The following is a 25,174-nucleotide window of genomic DNA, read 5'->3' as shown; positions in this document are numbered from 1 at the left end:
ACCTGAGGATCTGGGGTTCCCGGGCCCTCCAGTCCACTCATGTCTCCGTCTCCACTCATGGTACGTATCTCCACGCTTACTGAGCCCCTACTATGTGCCAGCCCTCCTCCTAGGAGAGCAGAGTCCTCGCCTGATACCCTATAGCTTTGGGCCTCCCAGATGGAGATTTTGGGCATAATAAATGCTTACTGGCTAGTAGGAGGATGAATGCAGAATTGGAGTCTCACTCAGAGTGTTGCTCGAACATGGATATATATGGGGGCTTTCATGAGCGCGAGAACAGCGTGAACTCCACTGGCGTGTGTCCCGCCCATACTCCTTGGGCCTGGGTCCTGTGTCCAAATGTGTTTCAGGGTGTGGCCCTGCGTACTAATGTGCACTCCTGCGTGACAGACATGCTTGCGCCTGTTGTCCCCCGTGTAAGGGAGCTGCATGCGTGTTAGGGGAGCACCTGTGCCAGTTAGGGACGCCCCTCAGGGCCTCCTGTGGCAGGCAGAGCCTCTGCCGTCAGAGTCACTTGTAGGGAGACGGTGACTAAGCGTCTGTGCTTCACAGCCTGTGGCCTTCCCAGCCGCGGCTCCCCAGGAAGGCTGACCCAGTGAGTGGCAGCAGAGTCCCCACGTGGAGACCTAGAGTCTTCCTGGGACCCTGGCGGGGTCCACCCAGCCCACCCACACCACAAAGAGGCCTCCTCCCACCCCTAGCTCCCAAGTATACCCTCTGTCCTGTGTAGCTCAGCGCAGAAGAGAAACCATTGTGGGCGCCGTCGTTAGGCACGTTGCAGACCCCATTTAGCAGATGAGCAAACTGAGACCCAGCAAGAAATGGAGCCCTGTAGCCAGGTTAGTGGGAAGGCCGAATGCACAGCTGGGTTTTCTTCCTTCCACGGCTGGGGGTGGGGGAGGAAGGGGGGGGGTTGGGGGAATATCTGCTGGGCTCACCCACTCTCTTCCTTTTCTGTAACCCCTCCAGTACGTCACACCACTCTCTGTGCACCAAATAGCCCCACTCTCCTGAGAAAAAAGGCGGACTCCACCCTGAGAGCCTGGGGATTCAAGGCAACAGTCGAGTACCTGGGGGGGTCCCCGTGGGACTGCAGGGATTCATCCCACCTGTGACTCGGCTGGGACTTCTAATCCCTACAAGGCTCCCTAGGACAAGTTTCTTCCCGGAGTGGTGGAAACCGTGTGGGTGCATGCCCGAAGGAGTTAGCTGAGGCCACATTACCAATCTTCCCTTCTCTGGGATGGCCACCGGTCCGGCCAGGGCATTGGTCATGTCCAGAAGCCTCGCTTCTCCCCCACCACACCCAGTGGATCACGGCATTGGGGTGGGCATCCCACCCGGTGTTGGAAGAGACGCCAGATGTCTGCTGGTGCAAATGTCCTGTTTCACAGACGGGGGACAGAGACGCTGGTTCTCCTCCCCATACTTTGCCTGTCACCATGCCAGGCCTTGTGGGGGACTCTGAGCTGCACAGGACACAGCCCCTGCCTTCAGGTCTGGAGTGGGAGAAAGATCAGTAACTGGGCAAGCCCAGCTCACTGGGGCAGGTACTGGGGTGGGGAAACCCTCACTCAGGCTGGGGGGCGTGCATGGCAGGAATGGCTGTCCACGGGGCACGGGGTTTGCAGCTCATGAGATGTCCCCCCACCCCACTCGGAGGTGAGCCTAACCTTGCCTAGTAAGGGGAGGGCTCAGAGAAGTTGCCACAGAACTCGAACTCCTCGCTGTGTCTTCTCTGGTAGCTGAACAGCCCGAGGCTGCTTCTTCCCCTCCTCCTTTTCTCCCTCCAGACCTTCTCTGGCGAGCAAGGGATCTGGGTTCAAGTCGTAGCTTTGCCACAGAAATGTGCCTTTGGAAGAGTTCGCCATCTCCACTCAATCTTCTCATTTGTAAATTGAGGCCCTCTGGGCCTGTCCTGCCCTATAAGGGAGGAGAGTGTGAGGGGTGTGAGGGGGCAGAGAGGTAGTGTGCCTGCAGGCATGTCCTGTCTGGTCAAGGTCTCTGCGGGAAGGATTAAGAGCCCTGCCCTCTCCCACCCTTGGAGGCACTAGGGTATTGCCAATGATGGCAGGGAGGTGGGGGTTCTGATTAGAACGGCACGGCACTAGATGACTTCTGAGGCCCTGAGGTTCTGTGCTGTTCCAGGCCTGGGATCGAGGTGTGAGGAGAGAGGTGGATGGTTCCTCCAGGATCCTCAGGAGGCCTCTGGGCCCCGCCACTCTGCCCGATTCATTGTACTGAGAGACGCCCCTCGGGAAGGGGAAGATTAGTCTGACCTGCCAAAGGGGCCAACCTGGCTTCCTGACTCAGTTTCCCCATCTGCAGGACAGGGACAATAATGAAGTGAGTCTGGTGGAGTGTGATGCAAAAGGGGGTTTGAGTTGGCCGGGCAAAACCCCTGTGCTTCTGATGCCACGTGACAAGCCACATTTCCCTGCCCCTGTGGTAGGCAGGCAGCCTACCAGATCACGAGGGTGCTTTCCTGAATCCCAGTCACTGCCCCATGGGATAGACCCTCCTGCCATCCCTGCTTCACGGATGCAAACAGACTCTGAGAGCTCAAGTTCCTTGCCCAAGGTAGGACTGCTAGGAAGCGAGAGGTAAGTTCTTGATGGTCCAAGGCCCTGAGAGCGTGAAAGGCATTCTTTTGTAGGAGAATCCTAACTAGACTTGATCCTGTGAGATTGGCAGACTGGGTTTTACAAATACGGCCTCTGAAGAGCTCTCCCCTTCTCCACATCCGGGGGTGTGGTAGGTGGGGAGGTCAAGGGTGGGCTTGGCGCCCGGCAGGTCAGCGTTCTAGACCTGACTCTGTGACCCTGGGCATAGCTTCTTCACCTGTTCAAGTGTCCTGCTGAGCTGCAGTGAGAATGGGGGGGGGGGAAGGCATGACACAAGGGCCTCAAACTGGTGTGAAGGATTTCTCCTTGAGTTCCCAGAGGCTCCAGGAGCATGCTAGAAACTCTGCTCAGGGCAGGGTGGAGCTGAAGACCATGAGAGGGACCAATAATGGGCAAATCTTTCCATTCTCTCTTCTTTCCTCTTTCCTTTGAATCCAGGCCTGGGAGGAAAACACAACTTCCGGTTCTCTTGCACCCTGTTGAGAAATAGTGCATTCCCCACAGGGATCCCTGTGGAGCGTGGGGTGAGGGAGCAGAGAGGTCTTGGGTAGCCCCATTTTGCATGAGCCTGAGTCCTCTCACACTCCACCGTTGGAGGAACACCGCTTTGCCCCACTGTTTCCCCTTGGCTGTCACCAGCCAGGGTCCAGCTCCAGTGAGATGGGTAACCTCCCTCCCCACCCCACTGTCCTCCTCCTCAGGTCTCCCCATTCCCTGCAGTGAGTGCTGGGTCCCTCCTGCCTGCAGCCCCAGCCCCACCTGCCCCATTCCGGGCTCCCTGTCCTTTCTCAGGGCCACCTGAGAGCTACTGCTGTTCCTGCCTGTGTACCCCATCTACTCAGCCCTACGCCATGGGATTCAGAGACCCCCCCAAACACAGGGATGCAGCACTGTACTCTGAATGCCGTCCTGAGCTCCCTTGATGAGGAGGGGGGTGGCAGCCTTGATAACAGTGCACCAGGCACTGAGTGGGGTGGTGTGGACGGGACGGGGAGGGCTCCCTCCTCCCTCTTTGTAGAGGGAACTGGGCGCAAACACGGCAAACACCGCTGTGAGAAGTGCATTGCCAGAGGCTTCTCCTGTCCCACAAATCCCTGGGGCTTGAGCCCCGGGCAGGGAGGAGTGGAGCATTCGGCCCAGAGTGAGTTGATCCCTGATCCCAGGGAGCTGGATGTGCAGAAGCCAGAGTCCCCAGGGGAAGTGTAAACAGACTGGGGCTTTGTGGGTCTGGACATTTGAGGTGGACTTGGGAGGAGCTGAAGAGGAGCTCCCACTGAAGGAGCTGGGAATGGCGCTCTAGACCCAGAAAACAGTGGGAGCAAGGCCTTTGAGGTGGGAGAATACCTGCAGTGTTTGGGAAAGAGCGAGTGTGGGGTGTGCAGGGGGCCCCACTGGACATAGGCAAGATGGGGCCCAAGGAACAGCAGGAGCAAAGCCCCATGCGCGGTTCGCTTTCTGCTGAAGGATCCGGACTTGAGAGAAGCCTCTGGAGGCCTCTGAGCCAACGCAGTGAAAGAGGCCAGGACCCCAAGCTGAGTGTTCTTTGTGCTACTCAGATGGCCTTTTTAAAAATTCAAAATCTCTTGTTCAATTAGGGATGGTTTTTTATTGTGGTAAAAATATAAAGTTTACCGCTTTGGCCATTTTAAGTGAACCATGTGGTGAGGACTAGGAACCTCATAGAAGGGGACTCCCACAGTAGCTGTCCTTCTGTGTCTGGGCAGCTGTAAGTTTCTTTGAAGAAATGTGGATTCAAGCCTGTTGCCCATTTGGGGGGTTGGGTTGCTTGTTTGTATGTTGTTGAACTGCAGGAGCTCTTTGCATATTCTGGCTAATAATCCCTCATGGGATACATGATTCTCAAATATTGTCTCTCATTCTGTGGGTTTTCTCTCACTCTCTGGATCATGTCCTTTTGATGCACAGATGATTTTAATTTTGATGAAATACAGTTTATCAATTTTTGTCTTTTGTTGCCTGTGCTTTCGATGTCCTATCCACTAAATTATCGCTAACTCACATGTCATGAAGAATTTCCTGTGTTTTCTTCTAGGAGCTTTACAGTTTTCACTCTTAAGTTGAGATCCATTCTGAGTAAGGATCCAACTCTGTATGTTTTCGCATTTAGATATCCAGTTTTCCCAGCTCCGTTTGTTGAAAAGACTGCCTTTTCTCTGTTGAATGGTCTTGTCACCATCAGTCGGCCATATGTTTGAAAGTCTATTTCTAGGCTCTCTGTTTTGTTCCATTGGCTTGTCTGTCCGTCCCGGGCATGGCCTTCTGAGGTGAAGTCCAGATTCCCAGAATATAGAGAACCTCAAAAGTCATCCTGTCCATCCCTTTGCCACCAATCTAATGACTAACCACCCAAAGAGATCCGGCTCAGGGACACATTTGTTTCCCAGGAACCAGAGCTGGCAAGAAGGGGTAGAGGGCAGAACCATTGGCAAGAGTGTCAGAACTATGACCTTGGCCTCTGGCCAGGCCCCTGGCTGTTGAGGAGCCCCAAGTAGGTCAGCTGACCCTCCTGTGAGAATATGGCATTTGAGAAAATTCTCATATGCTCTCAGGGTCTATACCATTTGGGCCACTCCTGAGAGGCCCAAATCTGGGACCTCTTCCTTCAGTAAGATGATCCCAGTGCCCCCTCCTGTTGGAGCAGGGAGGAACTCCAAGGGGAAAGCCCCCATCTTTCCCAAACCAGCTCCATGCTGTTGGCCCTGTATCTTGACTATTTTCTGTTCGATTCCCATGAGAGACGCTTGCAACTCTGGCCTCCACCCCTGGCCATCCCAAGTGCTGTCCAGTGAATGGCAGAAACTGGGGCTGAGGCTCCAGGCTAGATGTGATTCTGGGCCCCCATAGGTGACCAGAGGTGGGGGTACAGAACAGTGGTGGTCACTGCTGGGGGAGGGGGACTCCCCTGTGCTTCTTACTTTGCAGTCCCCCAGCCCCAGTGATTAAAGGGAGACTTGCTTGAACCTGTTCTCCCAACTGCCTGCCCAAAGGCAAGGAACAGTATTCTTGGAGTCTTGTAGAAACTGTGTTCAGCCCACCGTAAGTTTCACAGGCAGCCTGAAGCCTTATATGCCCTTGGTTCGGGGAGGCTGCTGTGCCAGGACCTGGAAACAGATGTCAGCCTGTACAGCCGAGGGGCCTTGGGCAAATGGGTTGACGTCTCTGCCTCAACCTCTTTGTCTGTAAAGTGAGGCTAAGAATACTATCTACCTTTTAGGAATACCATGAGAATTAAATAAGCTAATACAGGTAAAGAGCTTAGAACAGTCCTTGGAACAGAATAAGTGCTCAATAAATAATAGCTGTTACTATTGGCAGGATTTTGCTGGAACCCTGATGATATCAGGCTGGTCAGGAACTTCGACGGACAGTTATACTTGACTTGGATACATCAAATTGGAACGTGAACAAATGATAGCTGAATTTACACCGGGTGGTTGACAAAATCCTTTAAAATGTGAATGAGCGATACAAGGCATGGGGGCTTAGCATGGGGGCAGGAAGGGTCATGGAGGGAGAAGGAGGGCCCCCCCAGGCCCCTCAGATCCTACAGCCCGCGTCTCCCCAGGCTGTTGTACCTTGCACCAGGCATCATGAGCTGGGGCATAACTTTCTTTCTTCCCCTCCGAAAGTCTGTTGTCTGTGTTGATCCGACCACGTCAGACCAGGAGGTCCCCTTGGGCAGGATTTGTATGTGCTCCTCTCTGCGTGGACTCGGACTGGGCACAGAATGTCCGGCTCGGGGTCTGTCAGGAGGACCTGCACCGGCTCTGGCCCAGCACACCCATCTGTGATAAAGGCAGTGGTAGTAAGCGTCTCCCTTGGGCCGAGCCTGCCCTGGGATCTTGCACTCAAACCCCTCAGGAGGTATTAGTCGTCCTAATTTACAGATGAAGAAGGGGAGACCCAGTGCAGGCCAGGTGCCCAAGTGTTTGAATTGAGCCCAGATCTCCTGAAGCCAAAGGGCCTTTTTCTTCTCTATTCCTCTGTCCTTAAGGTTAATGCTCATGGCCTTGGTGACCTCATGGCTGTGTGGCCATCAGACACGACCAAGCATGTGGGGAGTTCAGTAAATTGGGGAGTGCGGTGGGCCTGGGGGTGGATTTTCAGTATACAGCAAACCATCTTCCCCTCACCCACTACAGTGATGACCACAGACCTTGACGGCACAGGCCCCATCTCCCTCCTCCTTCCAGAGTCCTCCTCAGAATCAGGCCAGCCCAGCCCAAGGCCCCGTGTGTGGGAGCAGCTCCGTGGGCAAGAAAGGAGGAGCCAACCACACCTGCACCCTCCAAGCTGATGATAACTGACCACATGTGGAGCAGCCTCCTTGATTGCTCAGCCTCAACGTCTGGGCCAGGGTTGAGGGGAAGCATTGACCTGGAGAAAAGTTTCTGAGCTGAGGCAGATGGGTGGACAGCGAGGACCGGGCTTCCCCCCTCTTCAGCCCCCACTCATGAGCCCCTTGGGACTCAGCCCCTCGGCTGGGATGCTTCAGTCTCCCGAGAAGTGGCAACAGGTGGAAAAGAGATGAGCTTGTCACACTTCCTCTGCGGATTAAGGTTTTCTTGGTAGAAGGTGCACGCCATGCATTTTATTTTCTTTCTCTGTTTTAAAAAAATTTTATTGATCTATTTGAGAGTGAGCCTGTGCACAATGGGAGGGTGGGGAGGGACAGAGAGACATGCAGACTCCCCGAGGAGCGAGGAGCGCGAAGCGGGGCTTGATAAGGACTCAATCCCAGGACCCTGAGATCATGACCTGAGCCGAAGTCGGACCCTTAACCGACTGAGCCACCCCAGTGCCCCCACACCATGCATTTTAAGGCAGAGACTTATTTGAAAACTTTTTTTCAATCCAGATGAGAAGTCAATGAAAGAACCATTCTCCAACCAACACATAAATATTGGAATATTGAGGATTATTTATACTTACCTACTTGTATGTGATGGGCAAAACACTTAGAACTTAACCTGGTTTGTAGAACTCCAAATTCCAGCCATTTAGATGGAAACCCTAACCAATAGCTTAGATACAAGGATATTCTAGAAATTTTGAAATTTTAACCATTTGATAGGTATAAAGGTGCAATTTTTTAAAGGTGAGATTGAAAAATCTTACCCATCTTTATCCATCTCAGAAAACTCTAACCGGCAGCCGTACAATTTACCTCAGCCATTAGTTTTCCCTTCTTGTCCAAGAGGAGGAAAGTCTGGCCTTTGCAGCTTATAAATGATTCTTTAGGTTTGAGTAAACCCATTTGGAGAAAGAGAACACTTGATTTTGGTGAAAGAAGCAAATTCTCTACAGGCCCACGTGGTCCTGTCGCAGGCTGCGACGTTCAGTTATTTAATGAGATTAATTCAGTGCAACAGGTATTCGCTGGGGGGGCCAGCGAGGGTAAGGGAGCGGGGCAAGACACTGTCCCTGGCTCCGGTGAGGGTCCCATCCAATGACAGAGGCTGCCCATCTCCTCTTGCAATGCTGCGTGATGAGCGATTTAATTAGAAGGAGTTGTTAAGGAAGCTCAAAGGAGGGAATCCGCAGGGAGGAAGTGATAGCCACCTAGGAAGGTGACCTGGGGCTCACCAGGCAGAAGGGGCCCCGAACTGGCCCTGAATCAGCGAGCTTAGTTTCTCTGTGACAGTAGCAATTAGTACATCTCTGGAATGGCCCCTCTTGCCACTGCCCACCCCAGATGCCTTTCAGATGATACAGTGGGTGGAAGACACTGGATGTTCCCACTGAGAAATTCTTGAGCAGTTAAACATTGGGGTGCCTGCATAGGCCACATGTCACCAAGAGTGTCCGTGGAAGTGAGGATTTTATAAGTCGTTCACAACAGACCTGAACTTCATAATCAATGCCGTGATTAAAATGACCATTATCCTTTCCCGGCTATGACTTCACATTGCAACGTATCTTAGGCTAACATGTACTGTGGAAGGGTCGTCGTCTTCTTCTTTTTTTTAACACACTAAAAGTTTTAAGTAAATATAGAACAAAATAAATTTAACATCTCGTTTTTACAGTGGTTTAAGCGTCTCAGCCCATGGACAGCCTTTGCTATAAATGTGGGAAATGTGCCCTGATTGGAAGGGGACAGTTGCAGGTGGAGTGACCTTGCTTTGCTCCTGCAGCTGCCCTGGCCTAATTTGGCCCCAAATAACAACTGTATTCCTTTCTCCTGGAGGACTCCCACTGATGGAGAGCGTGCTGTGTCTCCGGCAGGGACACGCATTCTTGCACTTGCCCCATTCAAAACTCACACCCGTTCCGAGATGTGGACCATATCGGCCTCACTTTACAGGTGAGGAGACCCAGGCACCCAGAGGCCAAGTCCTACCCTTCAGCGACAGAGCCACGGGTGGCTTGGGAGTCTTCCCCGTAACCTTCTTTAGACTCCCGTCATTTCCCGCATCGGGAAAACCGATGTTTCCTCCTCTTATGCTAAGTGCTAGAGAAGCACGGCTTCCGCAGACCCTTCCAATCAGACTGTTGCCTCAAAGCCCCTCTTACATGGAGATCTGGATTGACCCCTAAAAATATCCCCCCGCCCCCACTGAAGCTGGCCTAGATGCCCCTGCCCTGTCCAGCACCCTGCATCAGTCTCCCTCTTGACTGTGGCCTTGGAAGGAAGGGGTCTTAATCGGGCTTTGTATTTCCACCACTGGGAACTTTGCCTGCATGTAGCTGGTGCCCCTGAAATGTTGCTGAATGAATGAACGAACGAACAAATGAATGAGTGAGTGAGTGAGTGATTGAGTGAGTGAAGCAAGTAAGTGACAGAATCAGAAATCAAGTCTGTCAGACTCCGAAGATTTCTCATTCATTGCATTTCACCGAGTGCCGGATTTAAGCCTCTTCGTCTGGCCTGCCTTGGGTCTAAAAGTGTCTCTGTTGGGGGGGGTGGGGGGCTGGGGATGCAGGGTTTCTCTGTTACAGAGGAGGGATGGAAGCTTAGGGGGCTCTGTGGGAGAGGCTTAGGTACAAGCCCAAGCCTGTATGGTTTGGTGGAAGTGGAGAGGGGACAATGCGCAGAGAGCCCACAGGGCTGATTTGAAATCAGGAGATGGAGATTGTCCACTGACAGGCTGTGTGAAGGCTCAGGGCCTCCTCATCCTCTCTGTAAGGTGGGGGTGGCCCAGTGCGGTCCCTGTGCTCTGGGGCTTCTTGCTGGGGGGACGGGAGAGTTTGGGAGGCTACTGCTGCTTCTCTGGCAGTGGGCCTGGCTTGGGCCAGCCCCCTTTCCCCTGGCAGGTGCCAGGATCTCGGGTGCCTCGGTGGCTCAGTCGGTTAAGCATCTGCCTTCAGCTCAGGTCATGATCCCAGGGTCCTAGGATCGAGCCCCACACCGGGCTCCCAGCTCAATGGGGAGCCTGCTTCTCCTTCTCCTTCTGCTGCTCTCTCTGTCGAAAATAAATAAATAAATAATCTTCAAAACAAAAAAATGCCAGGATCTCTTCCAGCCATGGGAGGCCAAGCTTGGGGTTGAGACCTGGGCTGGGCCTGGAGGGGAGGAGCTGGGAAGGGGCGTGTGAGCTCTGACTGAGGTCAAGACCCCCACCCCACTGTAGCAAACATCAGGAGGTGATGTTCCATGTTCAGTCATAGGTGGGCTTTTCAGGAAATAGTGGACGGGTAGGTCCTGCTCAGAGGGATTATGTGATTGTTTTTATTGTTGTCCCCAGCCCTGGGGGAAGGCCCCTGTCTGAGGCTCCTCCCTGGTAATTAGGACCTGCCTAGTTTGGAGAGTTGGAAGTGTCCTGTTTTACGATAAAATGTAACACGTCTTGCCAAGACTTCTTTGGTTTTCAATACTCAGTTCAGGGCCACACTGTCATGAAGTCTCCCCTGACCTTTTCAAGCAAAACTGACCACTCCTCCCTGTGGACCCCGCTGTGCCCAGGACGCGGTGCTCTTGCCCTTTGGGCCCTGGGGCAACTGTGACCACTGTTACCTGTCTGTGCCCTCCATAAGGTCACGACCAAGGGGAAGCACTCCATGAATGGACACCTGAGTGAACCGAGCAATGAGGGTGTGAACAGAGGCAAACCCAGACCCAGTATCAGGAGAGGACAAGAAAAGGAATTTGGGGGTGTGGGCTGGGAGGTGAAGGGGACCTAGCCCCAGATAAAGTGACCAGAAGCCAGGACAAAGGCCCTAAGGGACACCAACTAGCGGACTTTCTTTTCTTTTTTCAATTTTTTTATTGTGATAAAATATACACATAACATAAAATTTACCATCTTCAAACTATTTTTAATTGAAGTATAATTAACACCGTAACTATTTTTAAGTGCATAGTTCAGTGGCATTAAATATATTGATAATGTTGTCCAACCATCCCTGCCGTCCGTCTCCAGTGCTCTTCTCATCTTGTAGAAGCGGAAGTCTGTACCCGCTAACCACTAACTTCCCATCGCCCTCCCAGCCCCTGGCAGCACCTTCTACTTTCAGTCTCCCTGAACTTGACCACTCCAGGTACCTCAGATGAGTGGAGGCTTTCCTGTGACTGGCTTATTTCACTTAGGATGTCCTCAGGGTTCATCCATGTTGTAGCTTAGGTCAGAATTTCCTTCCTTTTTAAAGTTGAATAATATTCCATTGTATGGAGAGACCGCCATTTGCTTATCCATCATCTGCCCTTGCACTGGCTTGCTCCCATGGGTTAGCTCTTGTCAGTGGCTTTCTTATCATTTCTTCTATTTATTTATTTTTTTGGATACAAGGAAACCTCCCTCATTCATACCACTTGTAAGAAAGCTGAAATTATAATGGCCTCAAAAAATAAAGTACTTCTTTTAAGTTCCAACGGTAGCTTGACTTCAGCTAACAAAACATGCCTCCTACAGGTCTTAGAAATGCTGCGAGAAAAATCACGTGCTCCAACTGGGTCACCCGTTGCTTCCATGGAAGGGAGGGTTTTCAGAGGGCCAGGGAAGCAAGGATCGTCCCCAGAGCTGGTATCTGCCTTGCGATTTTGCTGTGGGCGTGCAGGCCCGTGTGTGAAGGCTGTGGTTGCTCCCAGCACCCCTGCTCGTGCCCTGTTCAGGTTACTGCTGACACAGCCTTCAGAGCGGGGAGTCCTGCGTCAGGTGATTTCTTCCCATTCACACCCACCTACTTTTTTTCGTTTTGTAATCATAATCCTTTTTTTTTTATTTAAAAAAATTTTAAATGCAGGTATAATTAACATATAACATGATCAATTTCGGGTATACAACATACCAGTCTGCTATTCGGATGTGTTGAGCAATGGTCACCACGGTAAGTCTCGCTAGCATCTGTCACCTTCGGTAGTACAATCAGGTTTTCTCTTGGGATGAGAACTTCTGAGATCTACTCTCTTAGCAACGTTCAAATGCACGAGGCAGCATTATCCACATACTACTTCTTTTTTAAAGTTTTGTATTTGGACACAGTTTTAGGCTTCGAGAAAAGTTGCAAGCAGAGTATAAGGAATTCCCAGGTCCCCAAGCTCCCAGTCCCCGGATGTTAACGTCTTACCGATTTGTGTGCTTCTCCACCCTTCGTGCAGGCTCTCTGGGCGTACGTACGTGTGCTGATGTATATACACACACATCCGTGTTGTGTCCTGCACTGTTTAAAAGTGAGTTGCACGCACATACCTTCTTCCTCTGAAACCCTTCTGTATTTAGCAGAGCATGAACACAAAACAAGACGCAGTGCTGGGGAGGGAGTTAATGGAGTGCAAGCTAGGGGATGGAGGAGACCCCGAAACCTAAGTCCTGAGAAAAGGCATGGGTCTCCATTGGAGGTCCCAGATCCTCGATGCTGAAGGCACGACACGCTGGGGCCGCCGTAGAGGCAGCTGAGAGGAGCGACTTCCTGGGACTCCCCATCTTGTTCCTTCATCTTGACCCTGTGTCCCGGCTGCCCCGTGGTCCCGGCCCTGCAGAGAAAATGCCCCGGGCTGGGGGTTTGAAGCTTAGCTCTGCCTCCGACCCCTTGTTGGTTCTTACAAAAGCCATTTACTCCCACCAGCCTCCGTGTCCGGGCACATTTCCCTGGGCGTCCTGGGTGTCCTGGGCCCGGGGTCAAGCACAAGGTCGCTGGCTTTTAGTGAGAGCGCACTGACAGTTCCTTTACCTTCCTCGGCTCTGGGAAGCCCCCTCCATCCTCCGGACCAGAAGAAGCCCACCGCTCAGCCCGTGTGGGAAGAACGGAGAGCTTCTGGGTGGGGGTAAGAGCAACAGCGGGGGACCATGGCCCCTGCTTCTGCTGAGGCCTTCCCCCCCCGCGAAGACCCCACAGAGGAGGAGGTGGCAGATCTGCCAGCGCCATAAGAAGCACCCCTGGGGGTGCTGGGGGGCGTCTATATGGCTCCTTTGCAAGCAGCTGGGCGACCTGGGATTCCGCAGGGTCTCCACGAAGGGAGTGACTTTGGGGAATAAACTGCCACTGGTGACATTCAGCGAGTCCCTCTGAGCCTCAGTTTGCCCGCCCGTGGAGTGAGGACGCTCAGGAGAGCCGCCGTGTGGGAATTCTGGGGGGGTGCTGAAATCAGTCAAGTCTGTGAAAACCAGCAGAGCTGAAGGAGGAATGGGCTCTGTGGGGAAGGACAGGCACCCATCGTCTCCGTGTCCCTTGGGGTGCTACGACAGTGGCAGACACATAGTAGGGCTGGATAGCTGCTCGTCTGGTGAACCGTCCCAGCTTGGGCCTTGGTCTTCCAGCAGACTTCTAGACACCTCATGAAGGCTTGGGGCCCTGGGGACCACCTTCCACCCTAAGGAACTTCACTGGGACTGCAGTGCCTCCTGGTGGCAAGACAAGCAACTGCAGCCTTGGTCCCAGCCAGCGGGGAGTGGGCTCTAGAACCTTCAAGCAGGCAGTGGACCGGGGAACTCGCCTTGTGGTTGAGCATCGTGCCCCAGGGCCTGGTGACTCCTCCTTGACTGTGGCTTCCCACAGGAACTGTGCCCCTCCATAACCCCTTCCCCACTCCCTGTCCTTGTTGACACGAGGACACAGAGAAGCCAGAAGTTCTGGGAAGGGCCATAGCGGCATCGGGTCCTGTGGTCCTTTCTGCCCTGCCCTGTGGCTAGTGGGGCTTTCGAGCCCTCTTTCCCACCCCCCTGCCACAGCAACCCCATGCAGCAGTGTGGACCAAGGGACCAAGGCCTTCCTGGATCTGGAGCCCAGCCCTGTGGCCTGGGTCCCCTCCCTACAGGGGCCCTGGGTCACCCCCAGCAGGACGTACAGAGCTCCCAAAGGCAGAAGGAGGCCAGGCCCGGCCCAGGGCCCAGGGGTACGTCAGGGAGGCTCTGCTCTGAACAGCTCACACTCGAGTGGGGGGCAGGCCCTAACACAAGCACTTGAAAGCAAGAAATTCAGTATTCAAGAGGTAAGCCCAGCCCCAGGGTCAGGTAGGGAGAAGGGGACATCCTTGCACCGAACCTGGGACTCCAGTAAAAGCAATCCACAGAAGGAACCTAACAAAGGAAAGATTCAACTTCGCTAGTAATAAAAACGTAAATTCAAACAAGAGCTCCCTTTCATTTATCACACTGGCAAAGATTTTTAACACGCTAGGACAGCCCTGGTCCTGAAGCAGGCGGGCAGCTGGTAGCTGAGGGGAGTGTCAGGGCTCTGGAAGGCAGGCTGGCCGTGTGTATCAGAGACCTTCCAGTGTGAACATGACCTAATCCAGGTTGTCTAGTTCTTGGAGCTGCTTCTAACGTCATCACCATGGTGTAGCGTTGCTCCCTGTGGTGCAGTCCTATGAAGCCATTACAAACAGTGGGATGGAAGAATTGAGAACAGCATGGAAAGATGTCCAGGACAGAGTATTAGGTTTTAAAAGAAGGGGGTGTGAGAAAACGTGTCCCCGCGGGTGTGGGTGTGTATATGTTATCGTATTCTTCTCTTGGCTTGTCTTCACTTAGCTGATTGATCTTTAACATTTTTCCATGTGGAACATAGATAACTATTATATTCATGTGGTGCTCTGGGGGGGTGAAAGCAGCTTGGTGGGACTAGAAGGGACTAGAAGCGAGGTGGAGGGTGGTGGGGGGAGGATGAGTCGCTGAGGCAGGCGGGGGGTCAGTCCTGCCTGGGGACTCATGCATGCCACAGTAAGCCTGATTTGTGGGGCTGGAAGATTTAGCAAACCAAACAAACAACAAACAAAAAACCCTAACAATAAACCCAGAATGCTCAGTTAAATTTGAATGTCAAATAAACAATGAAAAACTTTTACTGTCAGCTCAGTATTTCCATGCAATCTTTAGGACATACTTACACTAAAAATTATTCATTGTTTCTCTGAAATTCTCATTTAACCGAGCACCCTGTATTTTATCTGGCGATCCCAGTGAGAGCTCTGGGAACCGGTGAAAGCCTTTAGGGAAGGTCACGATACAATCAGATGTGTGCGTCTGGTTGTATTTGAGGGTGGTGGGCCTGAAGGCAGAGAAACCCATTAGGAGGTGAACTTAAGCCTGTGGTCTGGAAGCCTCCAGTACCCAAGAGAACTCGGAATCATAGGGAGCCCAGTTTGTGAGGACAGCGGTCAATCCCCACCACACAAGGGCCTTTCTCTGAAGCATCCCTACCCTTCCTCCACCCCGCCCCTGTTGGTGTTCATCTCCTACCTCCCAAAAAACTTCATAGCAGAGTCCAGCACCCTACCAAAGCAGTCATCATTCCAGATTCTAATCGCTGCTTTCAAATAGTATTTTAAACTGATAAAAGCAATTCTTGTTCATGGTAGGACAAATAAAAAATTAATTCAGACCAGGAAAAATTAAAAAAAGGAACAAAATCAACCCATATACCTGTATTCCCACCTCTGGAAACTTCTAGAATTTTCTAAGGACAGACACTCTACCCCTTCTCCACTTTTTTTAAAGATGACATTTACTTACTATAACACGAACGTCCTTCCAGATACTAAAATGCTACTCTTTTATAATAACGGTTTCATTCATTTGCTCATCAAATGTTTCCTGAACACCTACTGCGTGCCAGCCACAACAGTAGGCATTAGACAGGGGCAGACAAAGCAAATACATTCAGATATACTCCCCGTTTTATGGAAGGCAGAGAGAGACAATAAGCAAAACAGGAAAAAAATCCCCAACAAATACATAATAATGTGTTCTAAAGGCCAAGAAAGTTAACAGTTTGCGGAAAAAAGAATATCAGGAAGGCTCTTATACTTATGGAAATATCTTTTATTTAACCAATCTCCTATTACTGGATATTTTGGTTCTTTTTGGTTTTTCTATATAATGATGCCATGATGAACTTTCTCTCTAGCAAATTCTTTGTGCCCATCCATAATGATTCCTTTAGGATAAATTCCTGGAAGTGGGATTTCTGGGTGAAGATAAACAAATTTTTTATTAGTTTGTTTTCCTGTAATATAGTGAAACGCAATTTTGTACTTTCTCTATAGTTTACGTGTCTTTCATTTTTAAAATAATGTGCTGCAAAATTAAAATTTGGGGAGGGGTGTGTAGTTTCATGGATCTTAACACAGTCCTGTGCAGATTCCGGTACTCGCCACTGCAACTGGGGTGCAGGATAGGTCCCCCTCCCCAGCCCCTGGCAACCAGGGATCTGTTCTCCATCCTGCTGCTGCTGTCTTTCCCAGGATGTCCTGTGATAAATAAGCGGAGTCATACATATGCAGATTTTGAGTCTGGCTTCTTTTACAGACCATAGCTGCTTGTGAGAGTTATTCCTGCCATCTTCTGCGACATAGCTCATTCCTTTTATCTCTGAGTCGTATCCCCTCGCATGGCCGTTCCAGGTTGCTTATCCATTCACCTGTTAGAGGACATTTGGGTTGTTTCCAGTTTGGGGGTGATTCTGACCAAAGTCACTGTGAGCATTTGCCCACAGGTTTGGTGTTTCTCCCCTGGGAATCAGTCTTTGTGTCTCCCGGGCCAATGCCTCGCAGCGGTGTTGCTGGGTCACGTGGGGAGTGTGTGTTTAATTATAGAACCGCTGCTCTGTTTTCCCACCAGCGATGTGGGAGATTTTCTGGGGCTCCGTGTCCTTGTCATCAGCCGGTGCTGTCAGGGTTTTCACTTCCGTGGCAATTGGTGCGTGGGGCTATCTCACAGGGCTTGTAGTTTGCATTTCCGTGCTGGATAACTGGTCGACCGTGTTTTCATGTTTTGCTGCCTGTAGGCCTTTTTGGGTGAAGTGTCTATTTACATGTTTTACCCCCTTTTTGACCTTTTGCATTACTGTTAACTAAACCCCACCCTTTATTCAGAGGTCACTAGTTTTTTCCCTGATGTCCGTTTACTGTTCCAGGACCCGATCCAGCACACCGTCTGTGGTCCACAGGTCTCCTTAGCCTCCTGTGGTCTGTGACAGTGTCTCGGACTTTCTGTGTTATAAAAGGCATGTTCAGAGCTTGCATGCGTGAGCGGGGTGACGCCACCTGTGGGCAGCCGGCCGAGCACCCAAGCTTCCCCCTCCCACTTTCTTCTGCAGATCGGCAGCTCCCCGAGGGCAGGGAGCCGGTCTGCCTCCACCGGGTGAGACCACGTTCGCTGCAATGTCTCCCCAGTTACTGCTGCCCCTTTGGCATTAGCTATTGGGCCTGGAGCTGAACCAGGGACGTCCAGGCTGAGCTCTGCACAGAGCCCAGGGGCCGAGGAGGTGGGCCGGGGACGTGATCAATGGCTAACCTTTCACCTTCGCCCCTACCCCCACATGACTGTTTGGACAGCAGTGGGTTTAGTCGGTGCCCTTTAAATAGCATGAAAGGGCCTCACGCTGGCCTGTTTTGTTTAAGGAGATTACATCGGCCGCTGTGCACTCTGCCACAGGGTGTGCGAGGCCAGCTCACCCGAGAACAGAGCAAGCGGCATGTCCCCCACAAAGCAGATGTTTGGAGGAAAAATAGATGTAATCAAAACCATGGAGGATACGATTACTCAGACCCCTTAGACATACACTCCATATGCTCGGGCCCGTGCACAACCATACACACACACACACACACACACACACACACACACACCCCTACCTGCCATGTCTGTACTCACCTACGTGTACCTGCAGAGTCATGCTCACGGGCACAAATGCCCGGACACAGCCGCACACACCCTACTTGTGGGCCTGCACTCAACCCCGCAGGCCTGCTCGCTCTGCAGACCTCTCCCCAGGCAACCGCACATGTGTTCCAAACACCCATTCGCAACTGCAGGCTTGTGCCCCATGCCCGCGGGCGCACATCCGTGCACACAGAGGCCTCCGGCACACTCCCTGCTTCAAAAGTGCACACTCTGGAAATCACAGTCATAAAAAAAAATCGCAGTCACCTTCAGAAACCTCTCAAGGGCTTTCGTATCAAAAAAGGGTTAGACTAGGTTAGAGCGACGTCATTGGGTTGAACCAGGACAAGCAGAGGGGAAGGGAAGGAAGAAAGGTTTTCCATCTCTTGTATTCCTCAGAGTTCAGGCAGAGGTTGGAGGTCCTTCTGTGGCTCCTGATTCAGAATATATCCTCGAACCAAATGCTTCCACTCATCAGAAGTGGCTGATGGAAATGCTTACCTAGGGCTGTTGGACGGGCAGGCCGCACCATCATGGCTGCCGCTGCGCGCAGACCTTTGGAGGGCAGCCATTGATCACGCTGGATGTTTTATGTACACACATTACTTGAGTCCTCTGGGCCGTCTGGGGTTTATATCCACCTCAAGACATTCCATGGGAAGCTGCAGATCGGGATGACGTTGTCTTGGGCCGCAGAGACCAGGATGGAGCCATCTCGGGGACTCTCCACACTGTGAGAGGGGCATCGGCCGTCCGGAGTCCATATGGAAGGAGGGTCAGGGCAGAAGCCAGACCTGCAGGCAGGTGGCCTGGCCCAGGGGGACTCTGTAGCGGCTCAGCATCAGGCAGCACCGTGCTCTTGTCCCTGAAGAAGCCTGGCCCAGAAGCAGGGCGAGTGGAGGGACCCCCGTGGCCTTTACCCCATTGTAGCATCATGGTGGGTATGGAGCTGGCTCCTGGCAGATCTTGGACTGGGTTCCCTGGACATCTACATTCTAGAGCCCCTTCCACAAATCCCATCCCTTTGCTTCTCTGTCTGCTTCCCTGATGCTCCCTGTTTCCCTCCTGCCCCCACCTGGAGACATCTTCACTGTCTATGTTGGTCCTGTCCCCTTCGGCCAACTCGTCTCCTCCTGCTGCTTCCGCTGCCAGCCGCTCACGGAGGTGTTCGGGCAGGCGAGCCTCGTTCTCACGGATCCTATCCACCTGTCTCCTCCTTGTCCAGCGGGATGAATTGGTTCATTCATTGGTTCAACAAACACTTCCTGCAGGGAGCTCTAGAGCGTGTAGCCGGCACACAGTAGGCACACGAAGAGTGAGAGCTCAGTAGTATTTGGTTGTCAGAAATTGTTCACTTATTCTTCAGCAACTTCTCACCGCACGTCTGCCACCTGCCTCATCCTGGGCTAAGCCCAGGGTCCACGACGTGAGCTTCCAACCCTCGGGGAACTGATGTGGTATAGGAAGAAATGGACACTCGGGGCTTAATTATATACTAGTCAGAAACACAGGCAGTAACTGGAGAGGCTGAGCAGAGAACAAAGGGGTCTGTATGGTTGTTGCAGTCTGGGAGGACTTCCTGGAGGAGCTGGTGCTTGACTGGATCTTGGAGATCAGCTGGAAAGGAGGGCATTCCAGGCATGTGGCCGCAGATGCAGGTGAGGGAGACAAGGGGGGTCAGTGATAACCTTTGGTGAAGAGTAGTTCAGCATGAGTTGTGGGCTCCTCTGTTTTCAGCAGCTGTCTTGTTGAGGGGGGCCCTGCAGGGCAAACTGGATCCTGACCAAGCACCCAGGCCTCGGGCCACCCAACTGAATCTCCAGCCAGCTCCTCAGGATCGTTCAGTAGGAGAGCAAACTGCTGGCTTTGCCCAGGGCCCAGCACCATCACGCAGCCCGTCCCTGGCAGCCCCCTGTGTCAGTCTTGTTAAACCTGGGGCCACCTGAGGAACAGCGGTGGGAACCCCAGCTGTTTAGACAGGACGGAAGACTCCGGGAGGTGTGGTGACCGTCTCGGGAAAGGGCCCTGGAGAGTTGGAGTCAGGACCAGGGAGCTGTACCTCTAAGAGACAGACGGGCTGGAGCGCAGGATGCAGGGCCCAGCTGTCCTGACGGCAGTGAGCTCTCTGTCCCCACAGCCCGCATGGCCCCACTTGCAGGAGAAGCTGCAGGGTGGAAGGAGTTTGAAATAACCCCCCCCCCCCCGCATCAAGTCTGGGATCCTCGGACTCAGTGCCTGTAAGAGCCTGGCTTGTCGTTCTGACCGGTCGGGTGGGCCATGGGACCTTGGGGAATTGTTCTTTGGCATCTAAATTAGAGACCTAGCCTCCTGATTTAAAGCAAAATGACCTTTGAGGAGCAGGAAGCGTCACTTTGCCAGAACCCCTTCTGTCTCTAAGGCTTCCCAGTTGGCCGAGGTTTGCCTGGACACAGACCGACCCCCATCCTGCTCCCCTCTTCTCTCCGCTCCAGATCCTCAGGGAAGGCCCAGTGGTGACTAAGGCAGGAGGGACACTCCACTGGGCCGAAGCAGTGATACAGCCCTGCCTGCCCCCCCCCCCCCACATGGGTCACGGCTGCTGCAGCAGCAGATGAGGCTCTGGGACGTGAAGAGTCATCTGAGGTCACGGGCAGACCATGGTCGAGCCGGGACCGAGAGTATATCTCCCAGCTCTTGGTCCGGTGGTCTTTGCGCACCGTGGGCTGTCTCCCCATTTCTCCCCCACTCGCTCCATCTCCATGGGTGGTTGTAGGTTTGAGAAACTGGATTCTTACCTCTCGCCATAGAAGCCTGGATGTTCTGCTGCCTCCCCACCGGCTAAGCCTAGAGCTAGGTGTCCACTGAGGGGCATCCCTCCTCATCCTCAGACGCTTCTCCTCCTGCCCCCAGGAGGACCAAAGCAGGACTCCTCGATTATGTGAGCTCCCTGCCTTCCTCTGCCCCCACCCCTCTCTCCCTGGGAAGAGGCCCCAAACCCACAGGGTAGGAGTAGAGGATGGACCCAGGGGCTAGAGGCCAGGCTTTGTCACTAATGAGCACACGTTCCCTGCTCTCTCTGGTGTGAGTTTCCCCCCAGTTAAAACTCGGAGCTTGGGCTGGTCTCTACAACCCTCGGTCTCTGGAACATGGAGCTCCCGGTGCAGCCTGGCCCCTGTTGCTGTGCGGGGTGGTCCCAATCCCAGGCCGGATGCCAGAGGACACTCGAAGGGTCCTTGGGGTCATGGGATGGGGCCTGGAGATCAGTGCGGGGGCAGGAGGGGCAGGGGCTGCCCCCCAGTCTGGCCTCCAGGAAATTGCATAACAGAGATGTTTATTTTTGGTGAGGCTGGGTGGGATTTCTTCTCTTTAAAAAAACCCAAAACATAAAACTTGCTTGTCTGCCAGCAAGATAAATATCTTTGCTGAAAGCTCTGGGCCCCACTGCCAGCTGCAGTTTGCATAGTGTTGTCACCAAAGCCACGGCGGTCTGCGTGTGCCCAGACTCACGTGGGTGTCCTGCGTGATGCTTGGGGGCCACCCCCCCCCCGCTGTGGCATCAGCATAGTCAGTAGCCCCCACACATGGCCTCCCAATGCCCCCTGCAGGTCAGCTCCAGGCACTCACCCCACCGCCTTCATCGGGGCCTTGGAGAGAGAGGTGGGGATGACAGGCAGCTGTCCCTCGATCCTCCCCAGGGCACACGGAAAGCTAGGGAGGAGAGCCAGCCCGAGGCCTTGGCCCCCAGGATGCAGACGGAGTAGGGGAACCCGAGCCAGAGGCATTGTCCCGGCACTTCGTGCCCTCCGCGTGGACCTGTTCCCAGAAGAGGTGCTCACACCGAACACGCGTGCTTGCGACGGTCATGCTTGTACGTGTGCATGCCGTCTCCGGTGCTCCCCAGAAGCCTTACAAATCATCTGTGCTGGCGGAGGCACCCTACCCTCGGGCTGGGGAGTGCAGCGCAGAGCAGGGCTCACACCCGTCTCCAGACGCCAGGCCCACGCCTGCACCTGTTCCTGCACCCAGATGCTCGGGGCAGGGCCCGCCTGCTGGGAAGACTTCCCGGGGTCGGAGCCCTCTGCAGCTCCCGAGTCCGCACCAGCACTGGGGACACCAACACGGGTGGAAACCTACGTAGCCGGCATTGTGCTGAGGGCTTTGCCTGCTGGCCTCCTTAACCCCACAGTACCCCGGGAGGAAGAGCCTACAAGTATCTTCATCCCCATTTTATAGAGGGGGAAACTGAGGCACGAAGAGGTTAAATGAACTGTCCCAAGTACACAGGTGAAGCGAGGTACATGTGGGAGTCATACCGTCCACTGGCTCCAGAGGCCACACTCTAACCTTGACTCTGAGGCAAGTGGGTTTGCCCAGGGTGCTAACTGGAACACTGGGGTGTGGACAAGTCACTCCCTGCCCCACTGTCCCCCTGCTGGCCTCTACCTTCTCATCCCTGACTTCCATAGATCCGCCGGTCCTTCCCAGATCTGGGCATCTAGGAACCAACCAGCAGAGCCCCGTCCTGGCCGATGGCGGTGGCTGTGGGGCCCAGGCCGCCATCTTAGTGTGACTCTCCTGGGGCACACGTGTCAGCACCCTGGGGGTGCAGGTGCCCGCCCAGCTTCCTTAGTAAATGTGCCACTTACTGCATGGACGGTAGGTGAAGCCTGTGGAGGGCAAGGGGTGTGACCCTTCATGCTGGATTCTTTGATATCTGCAGCTCCTATTGAGCCCAAACGGGCCCAGGCCTGGATAGGAAGGGCGTTCCTGTCTGCCTCGACGCTGGCCTCCTCCCTGCCCCTGCCCTGTCGGGCCAGACGTGGCTGCTGAATTAGCTTTCCCTTCCCCTGGGAGTCTGAGGCACTGGCTCAGCATTCCCCAGGCCCAAAGCAGAAGTTCTGGCAAAGGAGATCCTTCCAGAGGGAGGAGCCCAGGGTGAGTGGGGGCAGAGATTAAGGGTCCGAGAGATCAGACTGGCTGATCCAGAGTCATATTACGTTGGTGCCGAATGGGGTCCATTCTGAGATGATGGCAAAGAGGCTCAGAGAAGGAAGCAGACTTGCCCAAGGTCACACAGCATGTTAATGGCAAGTCAGGATTAGAACCGGGGCCTCCTGACCTCGCATCCAGTGTGATGCTGACGGGGGAATGGAAGGGGAGGGCTCTTTCTGTCCCTCCCTCCTCTCGTGCTTGGTTCAGTCATTGGTTTATGACCTTGTTTCCTCCCCCTCAGCCAAAGAGAGCTCTCTGGGCGAGCCAGAGTTACCGCCTGACTCTGACACCGTGGGGATGGACAGCAGCTACCTCAGTGTGAAGGAGGCTGGAGTGAAGGGGCCCCAGGACCGGGCCAGTGCCGACCTCCCCAGCCCGCTGGAGAAGGCCGACTCCGAGAGCAACAAGGGCAAGAAGCGGAGGAACCGGACGACCTTCACCAGCTACCAGCTGGAGGAACTGGAGAAGGTCTTTCAGAAGACCCACTACCCCGACGTGTATGCCCGGGAGCAGCTGGCCATGAGGACAGACCTCACCGAGGCCCGTGTGCAGGTCAGTGAGGGCGCCTGGGGAGAGGCTGGGAGAGCAGGGCCTGCCCTCAGGCTGGTGCCCAAAGATGGGACTGCCTGACCGTCCCTCAACAGCACCAGGGCTTTCTTTACCTCAGTCCAAGGACAGCCTGCCCCTCACGCCCCTGCTCCAACCACAGCAAGTCTGCTTTCATCCACCTGAGTATCAGGCCTCTTGCTCTGGTGGGAGCAGGGGCAGAAGAAGGAAGGTCCCCTGTTAGCTGTGTTGCTGGGCTCTGTGTGGTGTGAGTGTCCAGGCCCTTTCACAAAGGAAATGACTGGTCTCTGCCCTCGAAGGCCTATCTCTTAGAAGGAAATAGGATAAACCTAAGACATCCACAGCAGTCCAATGGGCGGAAACAGAGAACAACCTGGCTCTTCTTTCTGCCCAGCATGGCTGCTTCCTCCTCCATCTTTCAGCTCCCAAATTAATATTGCTCCTTTGTGAAGTCTTCCTGACCACCATGCTAAAGCAGTAGCCCCCTACCACTATCCAGCCACCAAAACACCCAGCCCAACACAACACAACACAAATAACACAGTCAGNCTTTGTGAAGTCTTCCTGACCACCATGCTAAAGCAGTAGCCCCCTACCACTATCCAGCCACCAAAACACCCAACANCTTTCACAAAGGAAATGACTGGTCTCTGCCCTCGAAGGCCTATCTCTTAGAAGGAAATAGGATAAACCTAAGACATCCACAGCAGTCCAATGGGCGGAAACAGAGAACAACCTGGCTCTTCTTTCTGCCCAGCATGGCTGCTTCCTCCTCCATCTTTCAGCTCCCAAATTAATATTGCTCCTTTGTGAAGTCTTCCTGACCACCATGCTAAAGCAGTAGCCCCCTACCACTATCCAGCCACCAAAACACCCAGGCCAACACAACACAACACAAATAACACAGTCAACCCAACCCAACACAGCTCAACACAGCCCAACAGAACCCAACCCAATGCAGCATAACCCAAACCAACACAGCCAACACAACACAACACAAATAACACAGTCAACCCAACCCAACACAGCTCAACACAGTCCAACAGAACCCAACCCAATGCAGCATAACCCAAACCAACACAGCCAACACAACATAACCCAACAGAACACAAATAACACAGTCAACCCAACCCAACACAGCTCAACACGAACCAACAGAACTCAGNAACACAGCTCAACACAGCCCAACAGAACCCAACCCGATGCAGCATAACCCAAACCAACACAGCCAACACAACCCAACAGAACCCAAACCAACAGAGCCAANGCCAACACAACATAACCCAACAGAACACAAATAACACAGTCAACCCAACCCAACACAGCTCAACACGAACCAACAGAACTCAGCCCCAACACAACCCAACAGAATCTAAACACCATGGTCAACCCAACCCAACCCGGTTCAGCACAACCCAACAGAACCCAACCCAACACAACATAACCCAAACCAACACATTCAACCCAACACAACCCAACTTATCCCAAACCAACACAACACAAGACAAGCAAATTAGATCACCTTCTACCCCATTGTCCTGTTTTATCTTCTTTATAGAATTTATGACTGGCTTAAATTATTTTATGTTTGTCTCCTCTCACTATAATGTGAGTTCCTTGAGGACAGGTATTGTCTGATCGTTCATTACTATATTCCTACCAATTAGAGAAGGCCAAACTCAGAGCAACAAGGGCAAAAAATAAATATTTGTAGATCGGTGGACCTCCTTTGTCCAGAGAGTTGTGTCCTCCCTCTTCGCATGAAGTTACAGCAAGAAAAGAACCAGAGAGGAAGCAAAGACCTCTGAGTACCCAAAACACAGGAGACAAAATCCATGCACTAAAGTTCAGGCTTCAGCTTCACACAAATGAATGTCATACTCAGTCTACTTTTCCACCCAGAGCATGTTAGAAATGGCAAATAAAATGTTGTCAGATAGTGGTTTT

At 53.1% G+C, this 25,174-nt stretch overlaps 1 protein-coding gene across 2 annotated transcripts in view; it reads left to right on the top strand.

Annotated features, from left to right (window-relative positions):
• The window catches only part of ALX4 (ALX homeobox 4), a 43,985-nt gene that overhangs the window by 7,238 nt on the left and 11,573 nt on the right, over positions 1-25,174 (top strand). For both annotated transcript variants that reach the window (XR_004621454.1, XM_034646284.1), the window contains exon 2: positions 22,902-23,212. Coding sequence is in view for 1 of the 2 variants with exons in the window: in XM_034646284.1 (XP_034502175.1) it covers positions 22,902-23,212 (311 nt within the window). In the remaining variant the exon portion in view is untranslated. The remainder of the gene's footprint in view (positions 1-22,901; positions 23,213-25,174) is intronic.

This window comes from Ailuropoda melanoleuca, chromosome 16 (assembly GCF_002007445.2).
Source record: "Ailuropoda melanoleuca isolate Jingjing chromosome 16, ASM200744v2, whole genome shotgun sequence".
Taxonomy (NCBI): Eukaryota; Metazoa; Chordata; class Mammalia; order Carnivora; family Ursidae; genus Ailuropoda; species Ailuropoda melanoleuca.
This window is presented reverse-complemented; position numbering and strand designations above follow the sequence as displayed.